This window comes from Salvelinus namaycush, chromosome 3 (assembly GCF_016432855.1).
Source record: "Salvelinus namaycush isolate Seneca chromosome 3, SaNama_1.0, whole genome shotgun sequence".
NCBI classification, from domain to species: Eukaryota; Metazoa; Chordata; class Actinopteri; order Salmoniformes; family Salmonidae; genus Salvelinus; species Salvelinus namaycush.
Genome location: NC_052309.1, coordinates 29470222 through 29495218, shown reverse-complemented (window position 1 = coordinate 29495218; position 24997 = coordinate 29470222). Strand labels below are relative to the sequence as shown.

The following is a 24997-nucleotide window of genomic DNA, read 5'->3' as shown; positions in this document are numbered from 1 at the left end:
TTTTCTAGTCAGAAATGTTAATGAAACCGTAACCGTCTAATTTTCCCCTAAAATGCAATTGAGCCCCGCAGGGATAGTTTTACGTGACGCTTTTGCTTTTCACGCACATTTCTGAAATAAATGAAGTATTTTTAAGTAAATTAGGTATTCCACAGCAGTTGAAGTTTTCTTGCGTGTTGCGTCGCCAAAAACCCACTCTCTATCATTTCAAAAACACCTTGCCCATGTAAATGTGCCTGCTTTTCATTGGTGTGATTACTTGGTTACCAAAGTTTTTTCCAGTCTGTGATGTCTTTATTATATTACCACGTACGAATTATATTGCCACGTTACGATTTGATCTTTCATTTCAATGTAATGAACTTATATGAAACACGTATGAAATACATGAGTATTGCAGTCAGACTGTTACTGATCACTTGCTTTCAAGTGGAGCTTCATGAAGCGTTAAGGAAATTATGAAACACAGACTGCTTAGCTCGTTGTTGCCGTTTTGACCAACTTTAGTTTCTAGTCGTAGCATTAAAATGTGTTGGATTAATAACCCATTAAAACACAGCCATTGAAGTGATTAACAGGCATGGCATTTCATTATCAGATCCGTTCAACAATGTTTCTTACTTTATAAAACCTATGAGACCATTTCACAGTAAACCTGTCCAACAGAGACTGACTGACCTCTGTGTTGTGTTTTGTCCTACAGCGAAGGATGATGGGAGCGTTGCGGTTGCCCTGGGTTACACGGCCCACTTGGTGCTGATGATCAGTTGCTTCCTGCAGATCCCTCTCAGGTATCCTGTCATCCACAAAGGCTCCCGCTCCTCCATCAAGGACACCATCACAGACAAGCTCAGTGAGAAGGAGCGAGAGTAAGGACCCTACACTCTGGTTATTTTCTTTCTTTTTCTTTCTTTTGTAGATACACATTTTTTCATTGTTACTGTACAACAGTACAGGTTGAATTTCCTTTGTGATGATTAGCCACCACGTCAGTACTCCAATAGAGTAACTCTGTTATATAATGATCAACATAATAGACCTTGGGAGACGATATACTGTGATCCTGGTCATAAGAAAGTGCTTACAGGGGCCAAATAATGACAGTAGCTAAGCCTGCTGTAACCAGGTGATGGATGCCAAGGATTCCTAGTAGCCAACGATTTAGTGGTAGAGTAGAGAGAAACTCTAAATTTCAGCGACTGCAGAGCTCATGGTGATCCTGGTCATAAGAACGTGTGTGTTCTCTAGTTTACTGTACTGTAGTTCGTTTGTGCAGAGGATTCCTAGTCACCCATGAAAGTGAGGATCAGAGGGAAGCATGTGACCTATCACACAACAACCCTTCCCTCCAATCCAGATCTGTTTGGACAGGTTAAGCCCACTGTAATGCAGCATATCAAATCGTGTGAGGTTTACTCACAGGTCTTTCTTTACAGTCCTCCTCTTTACCATTCCATAATCACAAACCCCAGACAGTAGACAGTATTATTTTTCATAATGACCAAGCAAATTGTTGGAAATTCCTCTAAAGCAGCCAGTGTGTTTTACCCACCCTGGCCTGTGTTGTAGACAGTATTAATGTTGTACCCGGGGGCTAACCTAGGCACTGTTCTATCAACACTGTATTTAGACAGATGTACATGAATGGAGAGAGGTATTTAAGATGTAGGGATATGTATGATAATATTGTTGCCATGGACACAAGGAGAGGATAACACTCTTGGGGCCACGCCTCTGAGCTCTACCAGCCTGCTTGTTTAAATCCAATTTAAAGTGTACTGGGCACAACAATTACAGTGTAAGGACACTATATTAAAATTATTATTTGGATCTGTTTGGATCCGGTAACTATGCATCAAGCTTCCAACAAAACTCCTGTTGCCTTGTGATAATTGCATGTTTGGGAATGCACACGCATGCTCCCAGGTATGCGATCGTATATTACTTTATATTCCAGTACATTCCGTGCACATTCCTGTACATTCCCCCTCAATCAGGAAAAATAAAGAATGGGTATCAAAATTAATAATTGATAGGATTTTCTAAAACCCAAAGACACTTTGAAAATAGGTATAATCAGACACTGTAGTGATGGGTATGATACGGATGTGGGCATATTTGATCCCTTTGGTGTTAGATTGATTAATAATAAATGTAAGTGCCAACTGCTAAGCAGGTATAAAGTCTGTCTGGATTGCTTCTTGCCACGCTACATACAGTACAGTTATAACCTGTGATCTCTGGTTCTGCACAGCGTGCTCACATTTAACTGCCTCTAGTCTCTCCACCGTGGCAGGAAGGCTCTCACCTGTTCATATCAGCAAAATACTTTGGTTTCACCGCTCATATTCCATTGAGTGATATTCTTTGCTTGTAGCAGATGGAGATTGCCAGCGTTCCATAGACACACAATATTATACGATGTGTGGTGTTCCCCTTACGAGGCCTCCTGTATAAGGAGCAGCTGTGAGTCCCGTTTTAGTGGTTGTTAATGGCCAGAGTGAGATGGGTAGAGAGTTGCAGTGTGTTTTCTGCTCTGTGCTGTTCAGGTGGTTGAGGGGGTAGCAGGCAGACTGGCCTTTGAAACGCTAATGCATGCAGCCTCGTTATAGTCAATGAAGGAATAAGAAAGAGAGAAGGGCCAGACCCGAGACCCCTTTATTAACTCATAGTAACTAACAGTTCCCTAGACAGGCAGCAAGCCCCTTGGACCCCAATTAGTACCTCAGTAACCCAGTAAGCCCTGACCAATGCTTCATCTAACTCTGTTGGCTGTTCTGGGCTTAAACTGTATCACCCTGTCAGGGTGAGATGTTCCCATGTGTTTATCTCTCCTCTCTTTCTCTCATACTTTCTCACACACACACATATGGATGCTGCCCATCATTGTGTTAGTCAGACACAGGGGAAGTCATGTCAACAAATACATACATTCCTCCACACACGCATCCATATGGCATACATCCAAACCATTGAACGTAAACAGGCAGATGGTGAGAGTGCGTGGCAGTATCAGAGACCACTACAGCTGGCAGCGACCTATCTCTTCTTCTTCTCCTGTGAGTGATGTCATCATGGCAGCTGGAGGGGCTCACTGGGGGTCTCTCCTCCCCCGCTCTCCATCCAGCTCTACTCTCCCACTACGTCTACCTCTGTGGAGGGCCTGACTGCACTGTATGCATTTCCATTCCCAGGGCTTTAAAGCAGGATATTTACACCAGGCCCATCAGAGAAAATAAACCAGAGGAGGGATGGAGGGAGGACCCAGCCCGGCCTCACAGCCCCACCACATCACCCTCGGGTGTCCCTGAGCAGGGCCGAACGCTCCTTTCACTTTGACCTTTCATCCCCCCTACCTCCTCCTCCCCATGTTTACGAGCCTGCCGGTCCCAGAGGGCCCTACACACGGGGCCAAACGACGTGTGGGAAGATGGAAAGTAACCTGTCTGAGGCTGTGAGTGTACAAAACGAGTGATTAAAGTGTCGGAAAGGGGCAGTGAATGGAGATAAGTGAGGTGGTACCTGAGCGGTACCTTTTAAAGCATGGCAGAATTAGCAGGTGGGTTTGCGATCGATCATTGCTGAAGGCACGCGTATAGAAACCCTCTGTTGTGATGATGATGATGGAGGAGCAGGTATGCAGGCAGCACACCAGCCATGCTCCTGGAGGGTCTGGGAAACGTTACTAGTCCACCACTCACTGTGCATCTCTGGTCCCCAGTTGGCTCTTGTGGTGTGACGTTCTCTCTCTGTGTATTACTCTCTATGAGTGGTGTGTTCCAGATGCTAGTGACGTCTCAGCACAGCTTGTTCCCAGCTAGATGGAGCGGAGTGTCCCCACTGTGGAGTTGGGCTGTGACTGATTCCTCTGTGGAGGCCAAACATGTGGTGTGTGGTGGATCTCACATCCCACCCTGCCAGTCTAGTTAAAAATGTGAAAATTTAGCACCACCTACAGTTCATCATATAGTAGAGTAAGACATGTTTTTCCTATCCCTGGATATATATATATTTTTTTGTGCTTGTTAATTGGAGTCTAACAACCATTTAGGTTCTCCTGACTGTGCCAGCCATATATAAATGTGTCTGACCTGTAGAACGAGGGCATTGCTGTTATATTCCACTCCACGTCGCGGTGGACCTGCGGTCTCAGATAATGACGACCTTGGCTTTTATGTAGGCGGCCATTTTGCCACAGCAAGCGCAGGCAGACCTGTGTACAGCTGAACTGGAGTGCCCTCTAGAGACCTCTCAGTCAGTGTGGAATGAATGAATGGGGCCGCTTGGGGACTGCAAGGAGTTTTTAGGGAAAGGTGGTGAACGACGATGACTCCACTTTGCCTGTTTGTTGGCACTAGGCCTACCTTGAACGCACCATTATTTGGAATCTCGGAAGCTTTCACCCCCTAAAAACATTCTCAGAATGCAATGTGCTGTAACGACACGTTGCACCCACATTGTGGAGAGCAGCAGCAGGGAGAACCCAGCATCAGCTCCATAGCTCTAGTGTGTCTGATTGCATGGGGGAGAATGGGGAGATGCGATCCAGATGTCCACTGACTGTATGATTGAGACCAGAGCCCGGCCGTTAAAAATCTAAGCGCTGCCTCATACAGCCTTTTTACTAGGACTATTAAGAGGGAATCCATTTTTTTTGTCTGAGTTTCGTTATGAAAGTGAAGGCTTAAGAAAGAAAAAAAAACGTCTAAGAAGGGATTGACACATCAATGCGTGGCTCAAGTATAGTGTTGTGCGGCTGGGTGGAACTATGACTGCCAGTGAATGGAGGGAGGGAGGGATTCTAAGAGAGGGCCCCGGCTCGGCAGGACCTGCAGCTCAAAAGAAGAAGGTTATTGTTACGGGGTTTCAACGCTTTCACGTCCCTTAACATGGACCATGTGGGACCAGGGGAAGGGGTGGCTGAACCTCCCTCAGTTTCACATAGCAGCCACAGGACAGGAGAGAGAGGAGGGAGGGGGTAGAATAGTTGCTCAATGACAGGACTAGAGACTAGAGACAGGCAGACTTTCACACAACACACACCCAATCACGCAAATACTTTCTCACACTCTTTTACCCCCTCAAAGATGTAGTACAATATAATGGGAAATACTGTAAAGGGTTAGTGAGTTTTGGATAGCCCAGGGGAAAGGGAAGGATTGTCTTGTGTGCCAGACTGGTCAGTTGCATAAGTGGTTGACTGGCCCTGCTACTCTGTAAAACCTTCCTGTGATCCAGAGAAGATGGGCTGAGTGGGCCAGTGAGACCAGGCTGCTCCCCATCCTCAGTGGTCCAATGCCCTGATGCCTCAGGCACCCACCCACCCAGCCAGCCTTACTCTACTCTACCATCACTCTGTTAATGCCTCAGCCATTAGGATACATTCCCTTCTATGTTTAGCCCATTTAACAACCAATTGACAAATTTGTCTTTTTCATGTAAAGCTGTTAATAATAAACATCTGCCTTAGTTGAACGCCTTTCAAAGTCATAACTATGATCGTTAACTCAAAGGAGTGGCTTAGTTAGCTCGGTTCATCTGTACATTATATTTTACACTGCTTTTTCATCGATGGGTAACCATTGGCCTGACTTGTGTTGTCTTAATGCCAATAGTGGCCGGGTCTCACTCTACATTTACATTTTAGTCATTTAGCAGATGCTCTTGTCCAGAGCGACTTACAGTTAGTGCATTCATCTTAACAACCACATATCACAGTCGTAGGAAGTACATTTTTCCTCGATAAAGAAGTTAGCAGTAAAGTCAGTGCTCTCTCTCTCTCGCTCTCGCTCTCTCTCACACACACATATATACATACATACATATATTAAGACTCATGGGAGTAGTTAGCTGTATATGGCCTGTGACTCCCTGCCACAAGATTGGGAACACAAATTAGAAATACCGTTCCATGTGTCCGTTTCACTTCAGGTCAGCATCTGGGAGGAAGTTTAGATTCCCCGTGATAAATAAAGAGGCACTTCTGCAGAGGGAGATCACCTAGCTAGCCCCATAGAGAAACCTGCTTAGATCCTGTCCTCTGGGTCCAGCTCTCTGGTTCTAATTAAAAGAATAGGAGGAAGGGAGAAAGAGGGAGAGGGGTGGGAAGAAAGAGGGAGGGAGGGAGGGAGAGGGGTGGGAAGAAGGAGGGAGGGAGGGAGGGAGGGAGAGGGGTGGGGAGAAAGAGGGAGAGGGGTGGGGAGGGAGGGAGGGAGAGGGGTGGGGAGAAAGAGGAGAAATAATACAAAGTAATAATAAATGCCCAATGAGTAAGATAACTTGGCTACATACACGGGGTACCAGTACTGAGTCGAGGGAGACATTTTTACAGCAGTGCGTTCGCTCCAAGATGGTTCGTTACCCGAGATGTAAGTGGAGCAGTGCGGCAGTCATTAAAATAGCATTCACTGACATATGCTCAATGTAATCATTTCTCAGATATTGGAAATTACAGCTCGCTGTGATTTATATAGTAACCGGTGCCATTAGCCGTGACAGTTGCGAGGCAGCAGGTGTTTTTTAAAAAGCAGGCCTCACATCATTTATGGTCCTGGTGTGTTTGAAATCACACATTAAAGACGTTCTAGGGAACTTCTGGGGATTCCCCCCCCCCCCCCCCCCCCCCCCCGTTTTTTATTTTCTTCGAGCCGGCTGCGCATAGCTAAGTGTAAGTAATGGTTACGAGTGGCTAACTCCCAACTCCACTATGTGAACCAGAACTGTTGATTTGCACATTTGGTGTATTCAGATAGCATACATTTAAATCTATTTATTAGACGTTAAAATGTTGAGACAAGATGACTCCTCATTGGCCTGAAGGGAGGTCCAAAGAGGCCTGGCTTTTCTAGTGTTAAGGGGAAAGTAGTCAAAAAGTTACTGAAAGTAGTCAGATTATGCTAGTGAGTTTGGGTAATACAAAAGTTACGTTACTGATTACAATTTTGGACAGGTAACTAGTAAATCTCACGAATTACATTTAGTAAGTAACCTACCCAACTGTGATTTTTTTTAAACATTTGATATATTTTTTTAAGGGTAGATCAGTTTTAATATTGCGGAAAGATTGTGGGTTCCATCAATGTAATTGTCTGCATCATTTCCAATCCCCAATATATTTATTTTGTAATTATATACATTACCCGTCAAAAGTTTGGACACACCTACTCATTCAAGGGTTTTTCTACATTGTAAAATAATAGTGAAGACATCAAAACTATGAAATAACAGATATGGACTCATTTAGTAAGCAAAAAAGTAAGGATGCACCGATATGACATTGTTGGCCGATACCGATAACCGATATTTAACATTTTAGCGGCCTTTTATGCAGTCTAGTAAAGTTAAATAGTTAACACACACACACACGGACGCAGCGGTCTAAGGCACTGCATCTCAGTGCAAGAGGCATCACTACAGTCCCTGGTTCGAATCCAGTCTGTATCACATCCGGCTGTGATTGGGAGTCCCATAGGGCGGCGCACAATTGGCTCAGCATCGTCCGAGTTTGGCCGTCATTGTAAATAAGAATTTGTTCTTAACTGACTTGCTGAGTTAAATAAAGGTTACACACACACACACACACACACCACACACAAACCACACCACACTGACCAAAACGTTATTTTGTTGGCATTTACATACAGTTGAAGTCAGAAGTTTACATACACCTTAGCCAAATACATTTAAACTCAGTTTTTCACAATTCCTGACATTTAATCCTAGTAAAAATTCCCTTTCTTAGGTCAGTTAGGATCACCACTTTATTTTAAGAATGTGAAATGTCAGAATAATAGTAGAGAGAATTATTTATTTCAGCTTTCATCACATTCCCAGTGGGTCAGAAGTTTACATACACTCAATTAGTATTTGATAGCATTGCCTTTAAATTGTTTAACTTGGGTCAAACGTTTCAGGTAGCCTTCCACAAGCTTCCCACAATACGTTGGGTGAATTTTGGCCCATTCCTCCTGACAGAGTTTGTGTAACAGAGTCAGGTTTGTAGGCCTCCTTGCTCGCACATGCTTTTTCAGTTCTGCCCACACATGTTCTATAGGATTGAGGTCAGGGCTTTGTGATGGCCACTCCAATACCTTGACTTTGTTGTCCTAAAGCCATTTTGCCACAACTTTGGAAGTATGTTTGGGGTCATTGTCTATTTGGAAGACCCATTTATGACCAAGCTTTAACTTCCTCACTGATGTCTTGAGATGTTGCTTCAATATATCCAAATAATTTCCCTTCCTCACGATGCCATCTATTTTGTGAAGTGCACCTGACCCTCCTGCAGCAAAGCACCCCCACAACATGATGCTGCCACCCCCGTGCTTCACGGTTGGGATGGTGTTCTTCGGCTTGCAAGCCTCCCCCTTTTTCCTCCAAACATGACGATGGTCATTTTGACCAAACAGTTCTATTTTTGTTTCATCAGACCAGAGGACATTTCTCCAAAAAGTACGATCTTTGTCCCCATGTGCAGTTGCAAACCGTAGTCTGGCTTTTTTAATTGCGGTTTTGGAGCAGTGGCTTCTTCCTTGCTGAGTGGCCTTTCAGGTTATGTCGATATAGGACTCGTTTTACTGTGGATATAGATAATTTTGTACCTGTTTCCTCCAGCATCTTCACAAGGTCAATTGCTGTTGTTCTGGGATTGATTTGCACTTTTCGCACCAACGTACGTTCATCTCTAGGAGACAGAACGCGTCTCCTTCCTCAGTGGTATGACGTCTCCCTGGTCCCATGGTGTTTATACTTGCGTACTATTGTTTGTACAGATGAACGTGGTACCTTCAGGCATTTGGAAATTGCTCCCAAAGATGAACCAGACTTGTGGAGGTCTACAATTTTTTTTCTGGGGTCTTGGCTGATTTCTTTTGATTTTCCCATGATGTCAAGCAAAGAGGCACTGAGTTTGAAGGTAGGCCTTGAAATACATCCACAGGTACACCTCCAATTGACTAAAATTATGTCAATTAGCCTATTAGAAGCTTCTAAAGCCATAACATCATTTTCTGGAATTTTTCAAGCTGTTTAAAGGCACAGTCAACTTAGTGTATGTGAACTTCTGACCCACTGGAATTGTGATATAGTGAATTATAAGTGAAATAATCTGTCTGTAAACAATTGTTGTAAAAATGACTTGTGTCATGCACAAAGTAGATGTCCTAACCGACTTGCCAAAACTATAGTTTGTTAACAAGTAATTTGTGGAGTGGTTGAAAAACAAGTTTTAATGACTTCAACCTAAGTGTATGTAAACTTCCGACCTCAACTGTATGTCCCCATTACCTGTAAAACATCATCAAAACCTATTTATTTCACTTACTTGCTGTGCTGTTTCGTTGTTCATTTGTTCAGTCTCAACCAGGATTTCATCATACATGTCAAGCAGTGAAGTTTCAGCTCTTTCTGTCTGTGGCCTCTCTTCCTTGGTGCACAGTAACAGTCCGTTTCTCTCTTGTCCAGCTGTGTATGTAGCATTTCACATAAACGCTGTTTCTTGTCTGCATCGATGTAGCGGTCCTTGTACCTAGCATCGAGCATGGTGGACGACACAGTAAAGAGGCTCAGAGAGAATTCCACCGAATCGCTTGTTCGCCGCCTCGAGTACTTCAAAGTGTTTACTTTCAAATGGTACCAAGAATATGCATATCCTTGCTTCATGTCCTGAGCTACAGGCAGTTCGATTTGGGTATGACATTTTAGGTGAAAATTAGGGGGGGAAAATGGACAGATCCTTTAAGAAACGGTCAGTCAATCCGGAAATTAAGAATTTTGCAGGTTTCTTCAAGTGCAGTTGCAAAAACCATCAAACGCTATGATGAAACTGGCTCTCATGAGGACCGTGACAGGAAAGGAAAAGAGTTACCTCTGCTGCAGAGGATGAGTTCATTAGAGTTACAAGCCCAATTGCAGCCCAAATAAATGCTTCAGAGTTTAAGTAACAGACACATCTCAACATCAACTGTTCAGAGGAGAGTGCGTCAATCAGGCCTTCATGGTTGAATTGCTGCAAAGAAACCACTGCTAAAGAACACCAATAAGAAGAAGAGACTTGCTTGTGCCAAGAAACAAGAGCAATGGACATTAGACCAGTGGAAATCTGTCCTTTGAGATTTTTGGTTCCATCGCCTGTGTCTTTGTGAGACGCAGAGTAGGTGAACGGATGATCTCTGCATGTGTGGTTCCCACCGTGAAGCATGGAGGAGGTGGTGAGGTGGTGCTTTGCTGGTGACACTGTCAGATTTTATTTAGAATTCAAGGCACACTCAACCAGCATGGCTACCACAGCATTCTGCAGCGAAACGCCATCCCATCTGGTTTGCGCTTAGTGGGACTCTCATTTGTTTTTCAACAGGACGGTGACCCAACACACCTCCAGGCTGTGTAAGGGCTATTTGACCAAGAGGGAGAGTGATGGAGTGCTGCATTAGATGACCTGGCCTCCACAATCACCCAACCTCAACCCAATTGAGATGGTTAGGGATGAGTTGGACCGCAGAGTGAAGGAAGAGCAGCCAACAAGTGCTCAGCATATGTGGGAACTCCTTCAAGACTGTTGGAAAAGCATTCCAGGTGAAGCTGGTTGAGAGACTGCCAAGCGTGTGCAAAGCTGTCATCAAGGTAAAGGTTGGCTACTTTAAAGAATCTCAAATATAAGATATATTTTGATTTGTTGAACACTTTTTTGGTAACTACATGATTCCATATATGTTATTGGCTTCCTCTGCACTTCAGAGTATTTATTTATTTTCTCCTTTTTACGAGGGTCCCGTCCTGCTATCGTATTTTAGGGTTGTCTGTGAGGTAAAGGCCTGGTGGGCTGATGAAACCGAGGGCTGTGTAAATACTCTAACTCTTTAAAGTGAAGGGGCTTTCTGTTAGAAGCTGCTTTTAAGACGTACCGAGTGTTCCCCACACCGCTCCTTATTAATTACATATCTCTACCCGGCCGTCCGCACGACTCGCAGACAGCTTAGCTTAGACACTACAGGTCCTCCACACAGATTGGCGTATGAGCTAGGGAGGGAATGAGAGTTTTTGATCACATTAAGTAGATGTCCGTGTGGATGACAGTGTTGATCATGGTGCCTGTCAGTGTCGTATTTAGTTTGCCAATTGAGTGTAAAGAGCTGCCAGAGATGGGGTGTGGGAGAGGGTCGGGACATGGTAGTAATAGAAGTACATCTATTTTAATGAAGGTGAGGGGCGGAAGGCTGTGGTGTGTGTGTGCATGTATGTCTTTGTGTGTTTGTCTGACGAGAAAGATATTATAATTGAAACCAGAAAGGAGAGCAACGAGTGTATGTATGTATGTATGTATGTATGTATGTATGTATGTATGTATGTATGTATGTATGTCTGTGTTCTGGCTCTGGTCTGTGGATGGATGGAGGGCTCCTGTGGGCCTGAGAGCTGTTCCAAGGACGATTGTAATCTAGTTCAACCCGCTTGTGCAACAGATCATTTCAGCACAGACGCCAAGAGAAGACCGGCCGGCCAGCCCATTGATAAAAATGACTGCTTTCCTCTCCAACTCCCCCTCTTTTCTCTCTCCTTCCCTCTCTCTGTCAGTCCCTCTCACCTGTCTCTCTCTTCTTTTCTGTCTCTTCTATAACTGCTTTCTCTTCGTGTCTCTCTCACTCTCACATGTTGCACCCTCACTCTATTCTCTCTTCTCTCACTCCCATCCTCCCTCTCTCTCTATCCCTCTCCTGTCAGCTCTCTATCCCTCTCCTGTCCCCTTTCTCCTCCCCCCCATCTCTTTGGGACCCCTGACTTCCTCTTCCCCTCCCTCCTGCTGGTGTGTAATAATATATTTAACTTTACTGGACGTTCCCGGGAGGAATTCCTGGTGTTTGGTGAACCGGAGTCCCTTCAGTGTGATTTCAGACGCACTGGACAGCACTCATTAATCACCTCACCGTGACGGCAAACCATGCGGGTGAGGGCGTGTGCACGTCTATGTATCTTCACATGTTCCTTTGCTTTTCTATATGTGTGCTTATGTGCGCGTGTCAGCCTCTCTCTCTGATTTCCCCTTCACCAGCAAACTAATCATATGTTGTCGGGAGAAAGTGATTGTTGGAATGTCTGCTATGAGACTGTGTGTGTTTGATGTGTTATTTCTCCCTCTGTTAGTTATTTCCTGGTCATGAGATATGACCTCTGGCATGCTGCTTCCTCTGGGGTTTGACTAGGCAGGGTATGTAGGAGTGAAACAAGTGTCTCAGGCTGTGTGGCCTATAGTGTTTCCCTCAGTCTGTGAAACCAACAGTGTTATTTGTCTACTTTATTTGGTAAAGATTTTCTATGTAATGCACCTCACAAGAAACTGAATGAATTGTGTGTATGGATTGGGCCGAGGAGGAGAACTGCACTACAGTCTGTACTAAAGCGTTAAAGCGTTATACCTCATGTCCACCAGATGCATCAAACTCTTTGCGTTCCGGCGGGAACGTTGTTAATGGTGCTGTCCGCAACGCTACGTTGGAGATGCCGCACTAGGCTGCTGTGTGTTCTGGGTACAGCATGCGTTTAATATTTTCAACTCGTGCATTGCTTTACCGTGCCGTGGTACAAACAGAAGAACACACGCAGACTGCAGCTTGCTAGCTTTTAGCTAGTTGAACAGCGAAGCACATGTGCATCAAGTATGGAAAATGCGGGCTAGACATCCGGCAAAACAAACACATATGCATCTGGTGGACATCAGGCATTATAGATAACAGAGCTGCAGTAGCTAGGCTGTATCAAATGGGGCTACAGTCATTGCCTCATGCACCTTGCCCTGTAACAGTGATGTACAGTACCAGTGGTGTGACAAGAGGGCCTTCCCGACTCTTGCCCTGGGCCCCTCGCTCCTCGGCTCTGGGCCCCTGGCACCTGGGGGTCAGTTAGCGGGAAGAGGGCATGTCTCTTCTAACACAGGATTACCAGTAGAACCTGTCCTGGCTTCAGGGGCTCAGCCATGTCCACTGACAGGAAGGGGGTAGGGAGGAGGGGAGGGGAGGGGGAGGAGGGCCAGATGTTCACTCGCACCTCCTGACCTGACTGACCGCTGAGCCTGACAGTGGAGGAGTAGTCAGTAGTCGTACATGCTTAACTCAAGCAGGGCTCTGTGTGTGTGTGTGTGTGTGTGTGTGTGTGTGTGTGTGTGTGTGTGTGTGTGTGTGTGTGTGTGTGTGTGTGTGTGTGTGTGTGTGTGTGTGTGTGTGTGTGTGAGCAGAGTAAGACCGTGCCCTGGGCTCATCTCTTCAGTACATCCTCTCAGTTGGGGAGCAGACATGAGCACATACTGACAGGGACTATCATAGGATAAGGCTGACTTGAGCCATAATGGGATGAGAGGAGAGCGTCGTTGTCACTAGGGGGTGACAGCAGGCTCGGCCTGGGGCAGTCTCTCCATCTCCACATTAACTTTTACCGCCTCAGAAACCCGGATCCGGGATCACCCCCCACCCCCCCACACTGATTAGCATCGCTAGCATAGCGTCACAATTAAATAGTAGCATCTAAATATCATTAAATCACAAGTCCAAGACACCAAATGAAAGATACAGATCTTGTGAATAAAGCCACCATTTCAGATTTTTAAAATGTTTTACAGGGAAGACAAAATATGTAAATCTATTAGCTAACCCCGTTAGCAAAAGACACCACTTTTCTAACTCCATCAGTTTCTTACTCCATCAGGTGCTATCACCAATTCGGCCAAATAAAGATATTGATAGCCACTAACCAAGACAAAACCTCATCAGATGACAGTCTGATAACATATTTATTGTATAGCATAGGTTTTGTTAGAAAAATGTGCATATTTCAGGTATAAATCATAGTTTGCAATTGCAGCCACCATCACAAATCTCCCCAAAGCGACTAGAATTACTACAGAGAGCAACGTGTATGACCAATTTACTCATCATAAAACATTTCTTAAAAATACACAGCTCACAGCAATGGAAAGACACAGATCTTGTGAATTCAGACAATATTTCAGATTTTCAAAGTGTCTTACAGCGAAAACACAATAAATCGTTATATTAGCATACCACATTTGCAAACGTTACCCGAGCATTGATTCAAGGCAAAATGGGCTATAGCGTTATCATCACCAAAATACATTAATTTTTTCACTAACCTTCTCAGAATTCTTCCGATGACACTCCTGTAACATCATATTACACAATCCATATAGAGTTTGATCGAAAATGTGCATATTTAGCGGCACAAATCGTGCTTACACAATGGAAATAGTGTCCAACTACTCAAGCAATCTGCCCGGCGCCATTTTGAAAATACAACTATTTTTATCGAAAACTATTCATAAACTTGACTAAAAAAATACAGGTTGGACATGAAATGAAAGTTATTAATGCAACCGCTGAGTTAGATTTTTAAAATTAACGTTACTAGACATACAGTGTGCGTTACAGCCAGACTAGTGCCGCAATAATGGCGTCATCGCCATTATTGAGTTTACATTTTTCCACATAAAAACGGAATAACATCATAAATAGCTCTTACTTTTCGACGAGCTTCCATCAGAATCTTGGCCAAGTGGTCCTTTGTCCAAAAGAATCGTTGCTTGGTTGTAAAACGTTGCATTCAACTTCTGATATAGCAGCTAACAATAGCTAACAATAGCTATTTTGCCCCAACGTGTCCAAATCCTCAAGACGCAATACTGAGGAAATTCCGAAAAATAGCAATATACTCGCATAATCTGATATAACTCGGTTTAAAATAGCTTCGTTATGATGTTTCTAACACCTATATCGAATTAAATTACAGACGGATACATCTAACGTTGATAACTGAGCGTTTGAAAATGGCATCCTGAGGTCCCTTTCTGCGTAATGGTCAGCGTCGAAAAGAAGGCTACCCTCACTCCTTGGCCTTTTATAACCTCTGAGAGCTACGTAGCAAGCCCATTCCACTTCTCATTGGTTACTGACATCCAGGGGAAGGCGGGTGCAGTTCATGTCGTTCCATAGGATACACACAGACCTTTAAAACTGATCTGAGACCAGAGCTTCGCTCTCAGACCTTCGCAGTACCTGTCATGGATTTCGCTGTAGAAAGAGTTCTGGGTCACCCACAGACATAATTCCAACGGTTTATGAAACTAGAGAGTGTTTTCTATCCAATAGAATTAATCATATGCATATTGTACGAGCAAGAATTGAGTACGAGGCAGTTTAATTTGGCAACACCCAGAAAAAATAAATGCTAACTGCTCCCCCTATTGACAAAAGGTTAACACTTCCATCCAGGGGTTTTCAGCACTGTGTGTGTGTCTGCCTGCCCTGCCCTACTAGCTAGACATCTGACTGGCACCTGAATGCTGAATGGGGTTTTTCCACCGAGCCTCTCCATCTGTCTGTCTTTGATCCCTGAAATGTAAAAGGAGGTGTACAGGCTGTTTGATAGGCCTACAGTATGCAGCCTGGACAGTTTGGAGCTTGGCTGATATTTCAGTTCAGTGTTTCCCCTCTCAGCTTCTGCTAAGATGTTTTATCCACCAAACCCCAACAGCTACAGACTACACTACAGTAATTCCTGGACTGTGACAACAGGGAAGCAATTTATTTCAAAGCACTCAGTCTTGTTGGTGAATCTCTCAACGTTAAACCAACAAGGAATGAAAAACCAATTTCAAGCACCACATGGTTTATTCTTGCTATTTTCAATCGGCAATGTAGATATGTTATACAATTGAGGTATGTGTTAAATTGCACTCCTATTTTGTTATTACCCTCATATACAAGTCTGGTTATTACTTTATTTACTGTAGTTAGGGTTGCAAAGCTACCGGTAATTTACCAAAGTTACCGGAATACAGGTAATCTATGGTAACTTTGGTAAATTATACTTGAATAACTTTAAAAAATAAAGAAAATGTATTCATATATAGTATATATTTTTTTATATATGTGCCCATATTGTCCATGACTTTCTATTGGATAGATCATATGGTTCAAGAGAAAATTGCATAATTAATGAAAAAAGAATCTTATCAACAATGGCATTATTTTCTCTTCCAACGATTGACTTTTTTCAAAACCACCACCAGTTTGGTGCCAAAACATTTACAACAAAGACATATTGACATAGTAAAAAATTAAATAAAAATGTTTTATTGTTACATAGGTGCAGAAATGTGTTTTACAGGGTCAACCATTGAATATGTTCTATATGATAAGGACACACAGACGGCCAGAGATACAAAAAGACACCTGTGATAATCGGAAGTACCCAAAAGGGCCTGTAGATGTCTTGTGATCAATTAAATTAAATCCTTGAAAGTTACAACAATTCTAGTAGTTTACTGGTAAACTTTCAAAGTATCTAGTAATATACCCTCCTTTTGCAACCCTAACTGTGGTATTGTTATTACTGTAGTAGAGTCCCATGTCTCTCTGAAGAGCCCAGGAATTGTTTTGATGTTAGAGAGTAGGGAGGGCCTCTGCGCTCTCAACTCCTCAATCTATCAGGATTAGGTTTCTCTCTGCTGTTACCCACAGACTAATCCATGTGTACCACCTACTCCAGTACTGTACACTCATTATCACTGCTCTTCCTTTTCTTCTCACACAGATTCCCACTTTACCCTCGAGGAGAGCGTTTTCAGTTTGAGTACGGAGTCTACCTGATCAACAAGAACATTGCCCAGGTAAGACCGTGGACCACTGTCTGACACATGTACACATATAATATATTTAATATATGCCATTTAGCAGACATTTTTATCCAAAGCGACTTAGTTATGCGTGTATACATTTTACATATGTGTGGTCACGGGAATCGAACCCACTACCCTGGTGTTACGTGCCACTACCCTGGTGTTAAGTGCCATGCTCTACCAACTGAGCTACAAAGCACCAGCATGTGTCGGGCCAACTCAGAAGGTCAGATGGTCTGAGGGTGTTAGGTCACTGAAAGGTTTCTGTGTGGGGAACAGACATAGTGTTTGCAGTGGTCTGTTGGTTTTGATACATGTTTTGGATCGATCAAGTCATGTCCATTTGGACTGGAGCCTTGTTACTGTGTTCCACTGATCCTGTCGTTTTGGAAGACCTACAAACTCACAATAAATATGGAGAAACTAGGATGCATGCAAACAGACTGGACTAGAGTGAGGCCCCAGTGTACATACTGACCCTCTGTATGTAATGGCTCAGGATACTGTGAGGGAGAAGGACACACACACACACACACATATACACACACATACATGCCCCCCTCCCTCCCTTAATCATTGAGCACCAAATATAACAATTTGCATTCCATTGTGAGAATGTGGAATGGGATCTCCAGTGTATTAAGCAGGGCAATTAACTGCAACAGGTGGCTGGGTTCAAATGACTGCACTTTGGGAGGTTTGGACTTTGACGCACTGCCGCTGCCGCAACCTGTTAGCTAGCTGCTATCCAAACTCCTGCCATCCTCTATCCGCCTTGGTCCAACAACGAGAGAGATGGGGGGGGGGGGAAACTACACACTGCAAATTTAAAATAAGCTTGGACTGAAAACCCAAGGAGGTCAAGGGTGCATGTTATGACTTGCATGATAGAGCAGGACCATTATTTGTTCTGTACAGTATGTATGGAGACCCAGAAAAGAATGTTACGTGTTTCAAAATGATCGTATTCTGTTCTTTATGCAACCGAACTGAAATTGAGAAAGCTTTTTCTCCCAGTTTGTTTCATGTATTGTTATGATTTTAATGATCTATGAGGGGTTCAGATAAGTAACATTTCCATGGGGTTCTTAGAATTATAGACCAGTGACCTTTTTACTGTGGTGTGAGTTGCTCTAACATCAGATCTGATTTTCATTCCCTCACTTCTGCCTGTCCGCTCTGCCAGGTTTAGAGGTGAAATACTATCCTGGAAGAAGTGTTGAGGATGGTGTCATTTGATTGACTTTACTGTACTGTAGTAACTGTCAGGTAGAAAGGGATATGAGTGTCTGTGTGGGTCGAGAGCCTGATAATTCTCATCTCAGACATGTTCTTTTTATGACGTGGATCAACCTCTTAAATCCCCCATGCGGCCTTTACATTTTTTTGTTTTGTTTTATCATCACCGTATGTCTAATAAATCACTGTGTGTGTTTATTTCATGAAAATAACTTCTTTCCCTGGGCGGCTGGTAGAGCATTGCGCCAGTAACCAAAAAGTTGACGGCTCAAGTATTCGAACCAGCAAGGTGAAACATTTGTCTCTGGACCCTGGCCGTGACCCCACTCCCCGCGGGTATCTCAGGAGCAGTTGGGATATGCAAGAAACACATTTCCATTACACATTTGTGTGTAACTGGACTAATATAAGCACCCCCAAAGTTATTATGAGCCTCCTTTTGCCATTGAAATTCTCAGTCTGATCACGTGGGTGTGTAGATACAAATTTAGATATATTTACATACACTACATGACCAAAATATGTGGACACCTGCTCATCGATCATGGGCATTAATATGGAGTTGGTCCCCTCCTTTGCTGCTATAACAGCATCCACTCTTCTGGGAAGGCTTTCCAGTAGATGTTGGAACGTTGCTGCAGGGACTTGCTTCCATTCAGCCACAAGCAATAGTGAGGTCGGGCACTGATGTTGGGCGATTAACCCAGGCTCTCCGTCGGCGTTCCAATTCATCCCAAAAGTGTTAGATTGGGTTCTGTATAGACCTCGATTTGCGCACGGGGGCATTGTTATGCTGAAACAGGAAAGGGCCTTTCCCAAATTGTTGCCACAATGTTGGAAGCACAGAATCGTCTAGAATGTAATTGTATGCTGTAGCATTAAGATTTTCTTTCACTGGAACTAAGGGGCCTAGCCCGAACCATGAAAAACAGACCATTATTCCTCCTCCACCAAACTTTACAGTTGGCACTATGCATTAGGGCATGTAGCGTTCTCCTGGCATCCGCCAAACCCAGATTTGTTTGTCGGATTGTCAGATGGTGAAGCGTGATTCATCACTCCAGAGAAGGCGTTTCCACTGGTCCAGAGTCCAATGGCGGCGAGATTTACACCACTCCAGGCGACGCATGGCATTGCTCATGGTGATCTTAGGCTTTTGCTCGGTCATGGAAACCCATTTCATGAAGCTCCCGACGAACAGTTATTGTGCTGACGTTGCTTCCAGAGGCAGTTTGGAACTCGGTAGTGAGTGTTGCAAATGAGGACAGGCAATTTTTATGCGCTTTAGCACTCGGCGGTCCCGTTCTGTGAGCTTGTGTGGCCTACCACTTCACTGCTGAACCGTTGTTGCTCCTAGACGTTTCCACTTCACAATAACAGCACTTACAGTTGACCGGGACAGCTCTAGCAGGGCAGAAATTTTACAAACTGACTTGTTGGAAATGTGGCATCCTATGACGGTGCCACGTTGAAAGTAACTGAGCTCTTCAGTAAGACCATTCTAATGTCAGTGTTTGTCTATGGAGATTGCATGGATGTGTGCTCGATTTTATACACCTGTCAGCAATGTGTGGCTGAAATAGCCGAATCCACTAATTTGAAGGGGGGGGTCAACATACTTTTGTATATAAAGTGTATATTTAAATTTTGGCGGATAAGATTGTCTAGACTCTAGAGCCTAACCCGCTTCAAAGTAGTAGGATACATATGCAAATAAAACATGATTGGTCATTGGTCAGAATAATCAGATAATGATGACATGCTGTGGGCCAAAAACTCCATCCCACCTGATCAGGCAGAAATTCAAGGTGTTTTTTTCACTCCAAAAAGCTCTAACACTAAAATAACATTATCATAATTTTTGCTATATCAGTGTTATTTCGACCTCATAGTGTGGAAACAGGAAATCATGTTTTTGACTGAACTGCGCCTTTAAAAACCTGGCAAGTGCACAGCATATAGGCTCAAACAGCAATATATAGAGTCCCAGTCTTTACCAAACGTTACATTTGTGGGACCCCACCCCACCCCCTGGAATAGCGTATGGCATGTGACTGTGTGTCGGTAAAAAGTCAAATCCTCAGGTTGACTTGCGGTGAATCCATCCGGAAATCTCTCTCTCGTCATTGTGCAAGACAGTCAACATACTGTGTCTGTGTCACTGAATTCTTTCAAGGTGAGCTCATGAGTTTTTATCAGTCTAGCATCTTATACATTCCATATGTGACTGGGGGGATATATCCATGTTGAAAATGATTTACTGGGCTGACTCAAAATCAACCTATGTGCACCGCATGGATCAGCTCCCCACAGCTGACAATGGTTGTGAAACGTTGTTGCAGCGCAAGTGGTAAACATTTCATAGTAGATGTAGCGGAACCCACCACAAAGACAGCTCCCCCACCATCTATGGGGAATTGCTGTACCTCGCATGAAACTGTGCATTCCTGTGTCTGATCACTCGGTTCCGCAGCCATCACATGTGTTCCAGTAGTTTGGGGGAATGCATAAAGCGACCGACGCAACACTGTCACGCTTCATTTCCTCCTTTTTACAGTCGATACGGGTTTTCCACAACTCTGGCCGTTTCAGACCACTTTATCTGGGAGACCTGGATTGCGTCCCAGTGATGTTTGAGTAGAGACTACGGTATGGTTCTTGTTAATACTATGAAGGCTTTATTAGGAAATGGCTGCTTCTATGACCCCCCCCCCCATACCGTATTAGAAACACTGAGCCTGGCTTTTCCACTCACTAGTATAATTGACCAATAGAGCCAGCGCTTTGCTTCACGGCCAGGTTGTTATTGTGTTTGTGTTTTGTTCTTTCTTTAGTGATTTTAATGCGATCCTTAGGTTGTGCCCGGCTGGAGCTGGGCTGCCACGGTGTGTAGCGTCTTGCTGCTGACACAAAGCAGTGCTCTGGTTACACAGTGAAGTACACACTCATACTGGACCAGTGGTGGATGGAAGACATTATGCAGGTAACTGTCAACATAAAGGAAACACCAACATTGTCTTCAAAACTCGGACAGAACCCCATTTTCGCTCCTTTTTCCTTCCTTGTGCGCTCTGCAAATATCATGTTTCAACACAAACAACACCCAAATGGATCGTAGGATTGGAGTGGAGACATTTCCAAGTTCGTTAACATGCATCTTCGCACTCTGCTCCCCAGTTGTACCTCCGTGAAACGATTTAAGCATTGCCACCCTCTGCTGGGTCGAAACCGACCGGATGCATCCGGTTTTCAGAGGAAAAGGAAAGAGCCTGTGACGCGACTTCCGCTTTTGGAAGGCAACAAACGCTGCTCAAGTGTTTCTTTTACTCCTATGTTAGGTTAAAGCTTTGCTAATGCCTTGTGCTTCTCACGGAGAGGCCTGTCCTATTCTAGCCCCTTGGAATGAGTGCACTACATAGTGAAGTGCCGTCTGGCTGCTCCTTCCCTCCAGTTCAGGAGGCCACAGGTGAGGGTTTGTAACAGGGGCTGAAAGTCTCTGCAGAGGGCAGAAGAACTGAAGCCGCCAATCCTGCGTTTTAGCCAAGTTCGTGAGACTGGCTCTCAGGGAAAGTGAACGTATGCTCTGGAGCTGAAGCTCTGCCATGCGCTCGCTCTCTCTCGCTCTCTAGATCTTCTTTATCCGTATGCTCATTGTGAAACAGGCATGTGAGCCTGATTAGATTGCAATAGACGCTAGATGTAGTTTTGAAGGGGGGAGGTGGGTGAGGGGTTGGGGGGCACAACAATTAGCAGTAGTGGAAAAGTACCCAATTGTTATACTTGAGTAGCAGCAAAGATACCTTGATAGAAAATTACTCAAGTGAAAGTCACCCAATAAAATACTACTTGAGTAAAAGTGTACAATTATTTTCGTTTTAAATATATTTAAGTATCAAAAGTAAATGTAATTGATCAAATCTACTTAAGTTTCAAAAGTAAAAGTATAAATCATTTAAAATTCCTAATATTACGCAAACCAGACAGCACAATATTTTTATTTATTTTTATTTATGGATAGCCAGTGGCACACTAATTTTGCATTTAGCAGACGCTCTTATCCAGAGCGACTTACAGTAGAGTGCATACATTTTATTACATTTACATACTGAGACAAGGATATCCCTACCGGCCAAACCCTCCCTAACCCGGACGACGCTATGCCAATTGTGCGTCGCCCCACGGACCTCCCGGTTGCGGCCGGCTGCGACAGAGCCTGGGCCTGGGCGTGAACCCAGAGACTCTGGTGGCGCAGCTAGCACTGCGATGCAGTGCCCTAGACCACTGCGCCACCCGGGAGACCAGGGATGTTCTTTTGAAAAGTGTGTGAATTGGACCATTTTCCTGTCCTGCTAAGCATTCAAAATGTAACGATCACTTTTGCGTGTCAGGGAAAATGTAAAAAGTACATTATTTTCTTTAGGAATGTACTGGAGTAAAACTACTTTAGTAATTTAAAGTATTTTTACTTAAGTATTTTACACCATTGACAATTAGCTCTGAATCGCTAAGCCGGGGGTATCGTATTTGCCTGGTCTGGGAGCACGAAGCTCAGTGTTGCACAGTTATTAAAGCAGGACCGACCCGGGGCTATCTAACTGAGGGAGGGGGAAGCAGAAGGCACGGGTACACCACCGTGCCTAGCTCCAAGGCCCACAGGGAAGCCATTTAGAGAGAATGTGGCAACTGTGGCTCCATAAAACCAAGCTATGACTCATGGGGGAGCCACTATGTTTAGTGGTTAGTGGAAGTGCCTGGCTGGGCTGCCAGCATACTGCGTATGGAACAGGAACAGGAGCTGGGACATAGCTAGCTATTATTGGTGGAGCTGGGCCTTAGGCGTGCTCTTATTGTTGGAGTCTAGCAGTTTGAGAGGCAGTACGTGCTCTTGACTAATTGGCAAGAACACAGAATGATAATGAATGATAATCATGATAATAATGGAGGTAGTTGTTATTGGTGGAGCCCAGTGGTTAGAAAAGGAGGCAGAAGGTGTTCTAGCTTGGCTAGCATGATTTCTGATTGGAGAGTGATCTTAACCAATGAATGAGGATTATGAGAATGATGTGGAGATGCCGTCAGCTATTTTTGGTTGTTTATTTGTTTACGTGTCCTAGCCATCCATGTGTATAGTATGCACTAGTGTTACAACTGTCCCTTTCCCTCCCTCTCACCCTCTCTCTCTCCACCCTCCTCTTTCCGCCATCCTCTACACCCTCTATGTATGCTATGTATTGGCCATTGAGTTTTGAAGCCACCGGTCGGCCATATTGGCACTCCCCAGTAGGAGCAGTCCTCCATAGGAATGAATGGAATTCTACAGTGTTTCAATTACCAAATTACATATACAGTATTGAAGTAGTTTTGTTGTATTGGGGACAGTAACATTAGTAATCTCAAAATTCAAATTTAAAGAAAATGTTTTTATATTTTATTTTTATGTTTCGCTCAGAATATAATTTAAGTATGCAGTAAGGTCTCTGTAAATGTGGCAAAAACGAATGTAGACATTAATAAATGCATTTCTATAGCTTCCAAAATATTTTGTACAATGATGGGGGAGTGCCAAGATGTAGGCACGGTGGCTTTAACATAGCGTATATCAATGATCACTCATTTACTGATAGGGGGTATTAGTCATTTAGTGTATATATAAATCATTGATAGAAACCATATGAGCCTGACTCAGGTTAGCGTGCTAAAGAGGTAGAACACTACCCAGCCCCCGTCCTCTATATCGCCTTCCGTCTCTTTGGAACCCAGCCTGACCTGAATAGCATGTGCACTGCCTGGGCACAATGCAAGTCAAGAATGTTCACAACGCCTCCATGAAAATGATCACCATATATTACCTTATTTCATTTGTCTGTTATTTTCTTTAATACGGACAGATCTCAGCCAGACCTACAATGGGGTTTTGTGACCAGAATAAGCTGGCAATGATTTATCACAGAGTTTATGAGGACAGAACAGGATGGGTTACATTTTTCGCACGTTTTGTCACTGTTTCCATGGACGCACAGTTGTGTGTTTACCCATGGTCAGTCATCGTTCAACCCACAGGTCTCCAGAATAACTCCCTGTACACCACACTGTGTCATGTACTGTTTCATAGTTCATAGGCCTATATAATGTCCTGGCTCAGACTGTAATATGTAATGTCCTGTAATGGTAAATTGGACATCCTCCACCAATTTACTGAATGACATGGTGCTCCCTCACTTCCTTTCAATGTAATTAATCACTATATAGAACTGGAACTATAATCCTCCACTTCCACACTCTGATCCCAGAGCTGTTCCCATGCCTTCACCACTTTCATCTTATTTGAGTTCCTTCTGTAGGGGAAAGATCAACACAATATTGAATGAATGAATGAATGAGCTGCCTGTGATAACCATCATGGTGTTAGGTCATTTCCAGACAAAAATCCCAGGTTTAAGGATCCTGTTTACTCTTGTTTTAAATAGAAATCCTTGATCAGACGATGGGCCCAGCCCTCCTTGCCGAATCCCAACCTCTCCCAGGGCTGACAAAGATCTCCCATTCATTATTGAAACTAACAGTGTCCTTGAGCTGAAGGCAACGCATTGAGCAGAAAAGGGCTGACTGGCCATAGATGGTACTGCTATGTTTACCCTCCTTCAATTTAATTAAGATGAGGCAGGTAAATATGAGAGCGAGGAGCATTGGTTCCCCTGAGCCATTCTCGGCTCAACCTTTCAGTGGAGAGGAGTAGATTTAGAAGGAACTATTCCAGGTGTCCCCTTGAAAACCTCTCTCCCTGACAGTCTGTCCCGTCAGTGAAGGCTTGTGGTCAGTGACTCAACCCCACAGCGTGGTCCGGTCAGAGAGCATTCCTGAAAAAGCCATGTGATCACGTCACTCTGCACTCCGCATCGTCCCCTCTAAAACAACCAGTCTCCTTATTTTGTCCCGCCTGCCCCCCCCCCCTCCTGCAAAACCTCATCTCAGTAAACAGGCTTCTGTGTCCTCTCAAACCCTAAAGGCTAATATGGATAATGTGGAGCTTCAAGTGCAGACAGACAGACAGACACAACAACATTCGTTTTCCATTTC

At 44.0% G+C, this 24997-nt stretch overlaps 1 protein-coding gene across 2 annotated transcripts in view; it reads left to right on the top strand.

Annotated features, from left to right (window-relative positions):
- uvrag (UV radiation resistance associated gene) overlaps positions 1-24997 on the top strand; it is a 144566-nt gene that overhangs the window by 67298 nt on the left and 52271 nt on the right. For both annotated transcript variants that reach the window (XM_038990151.1, XM_038990150.1), the window contains exons 12-13: positions 704-869; positions 16597-16672. In XM_038990151.1, the coding sequence (XP_038846079.1) occupies positions 704-869; positions 16597-16672 (242 nt within the window). The remainder of the gene's footprint in view (positions 1-703; positions 870-16596; positions 16673-24997) is intronic.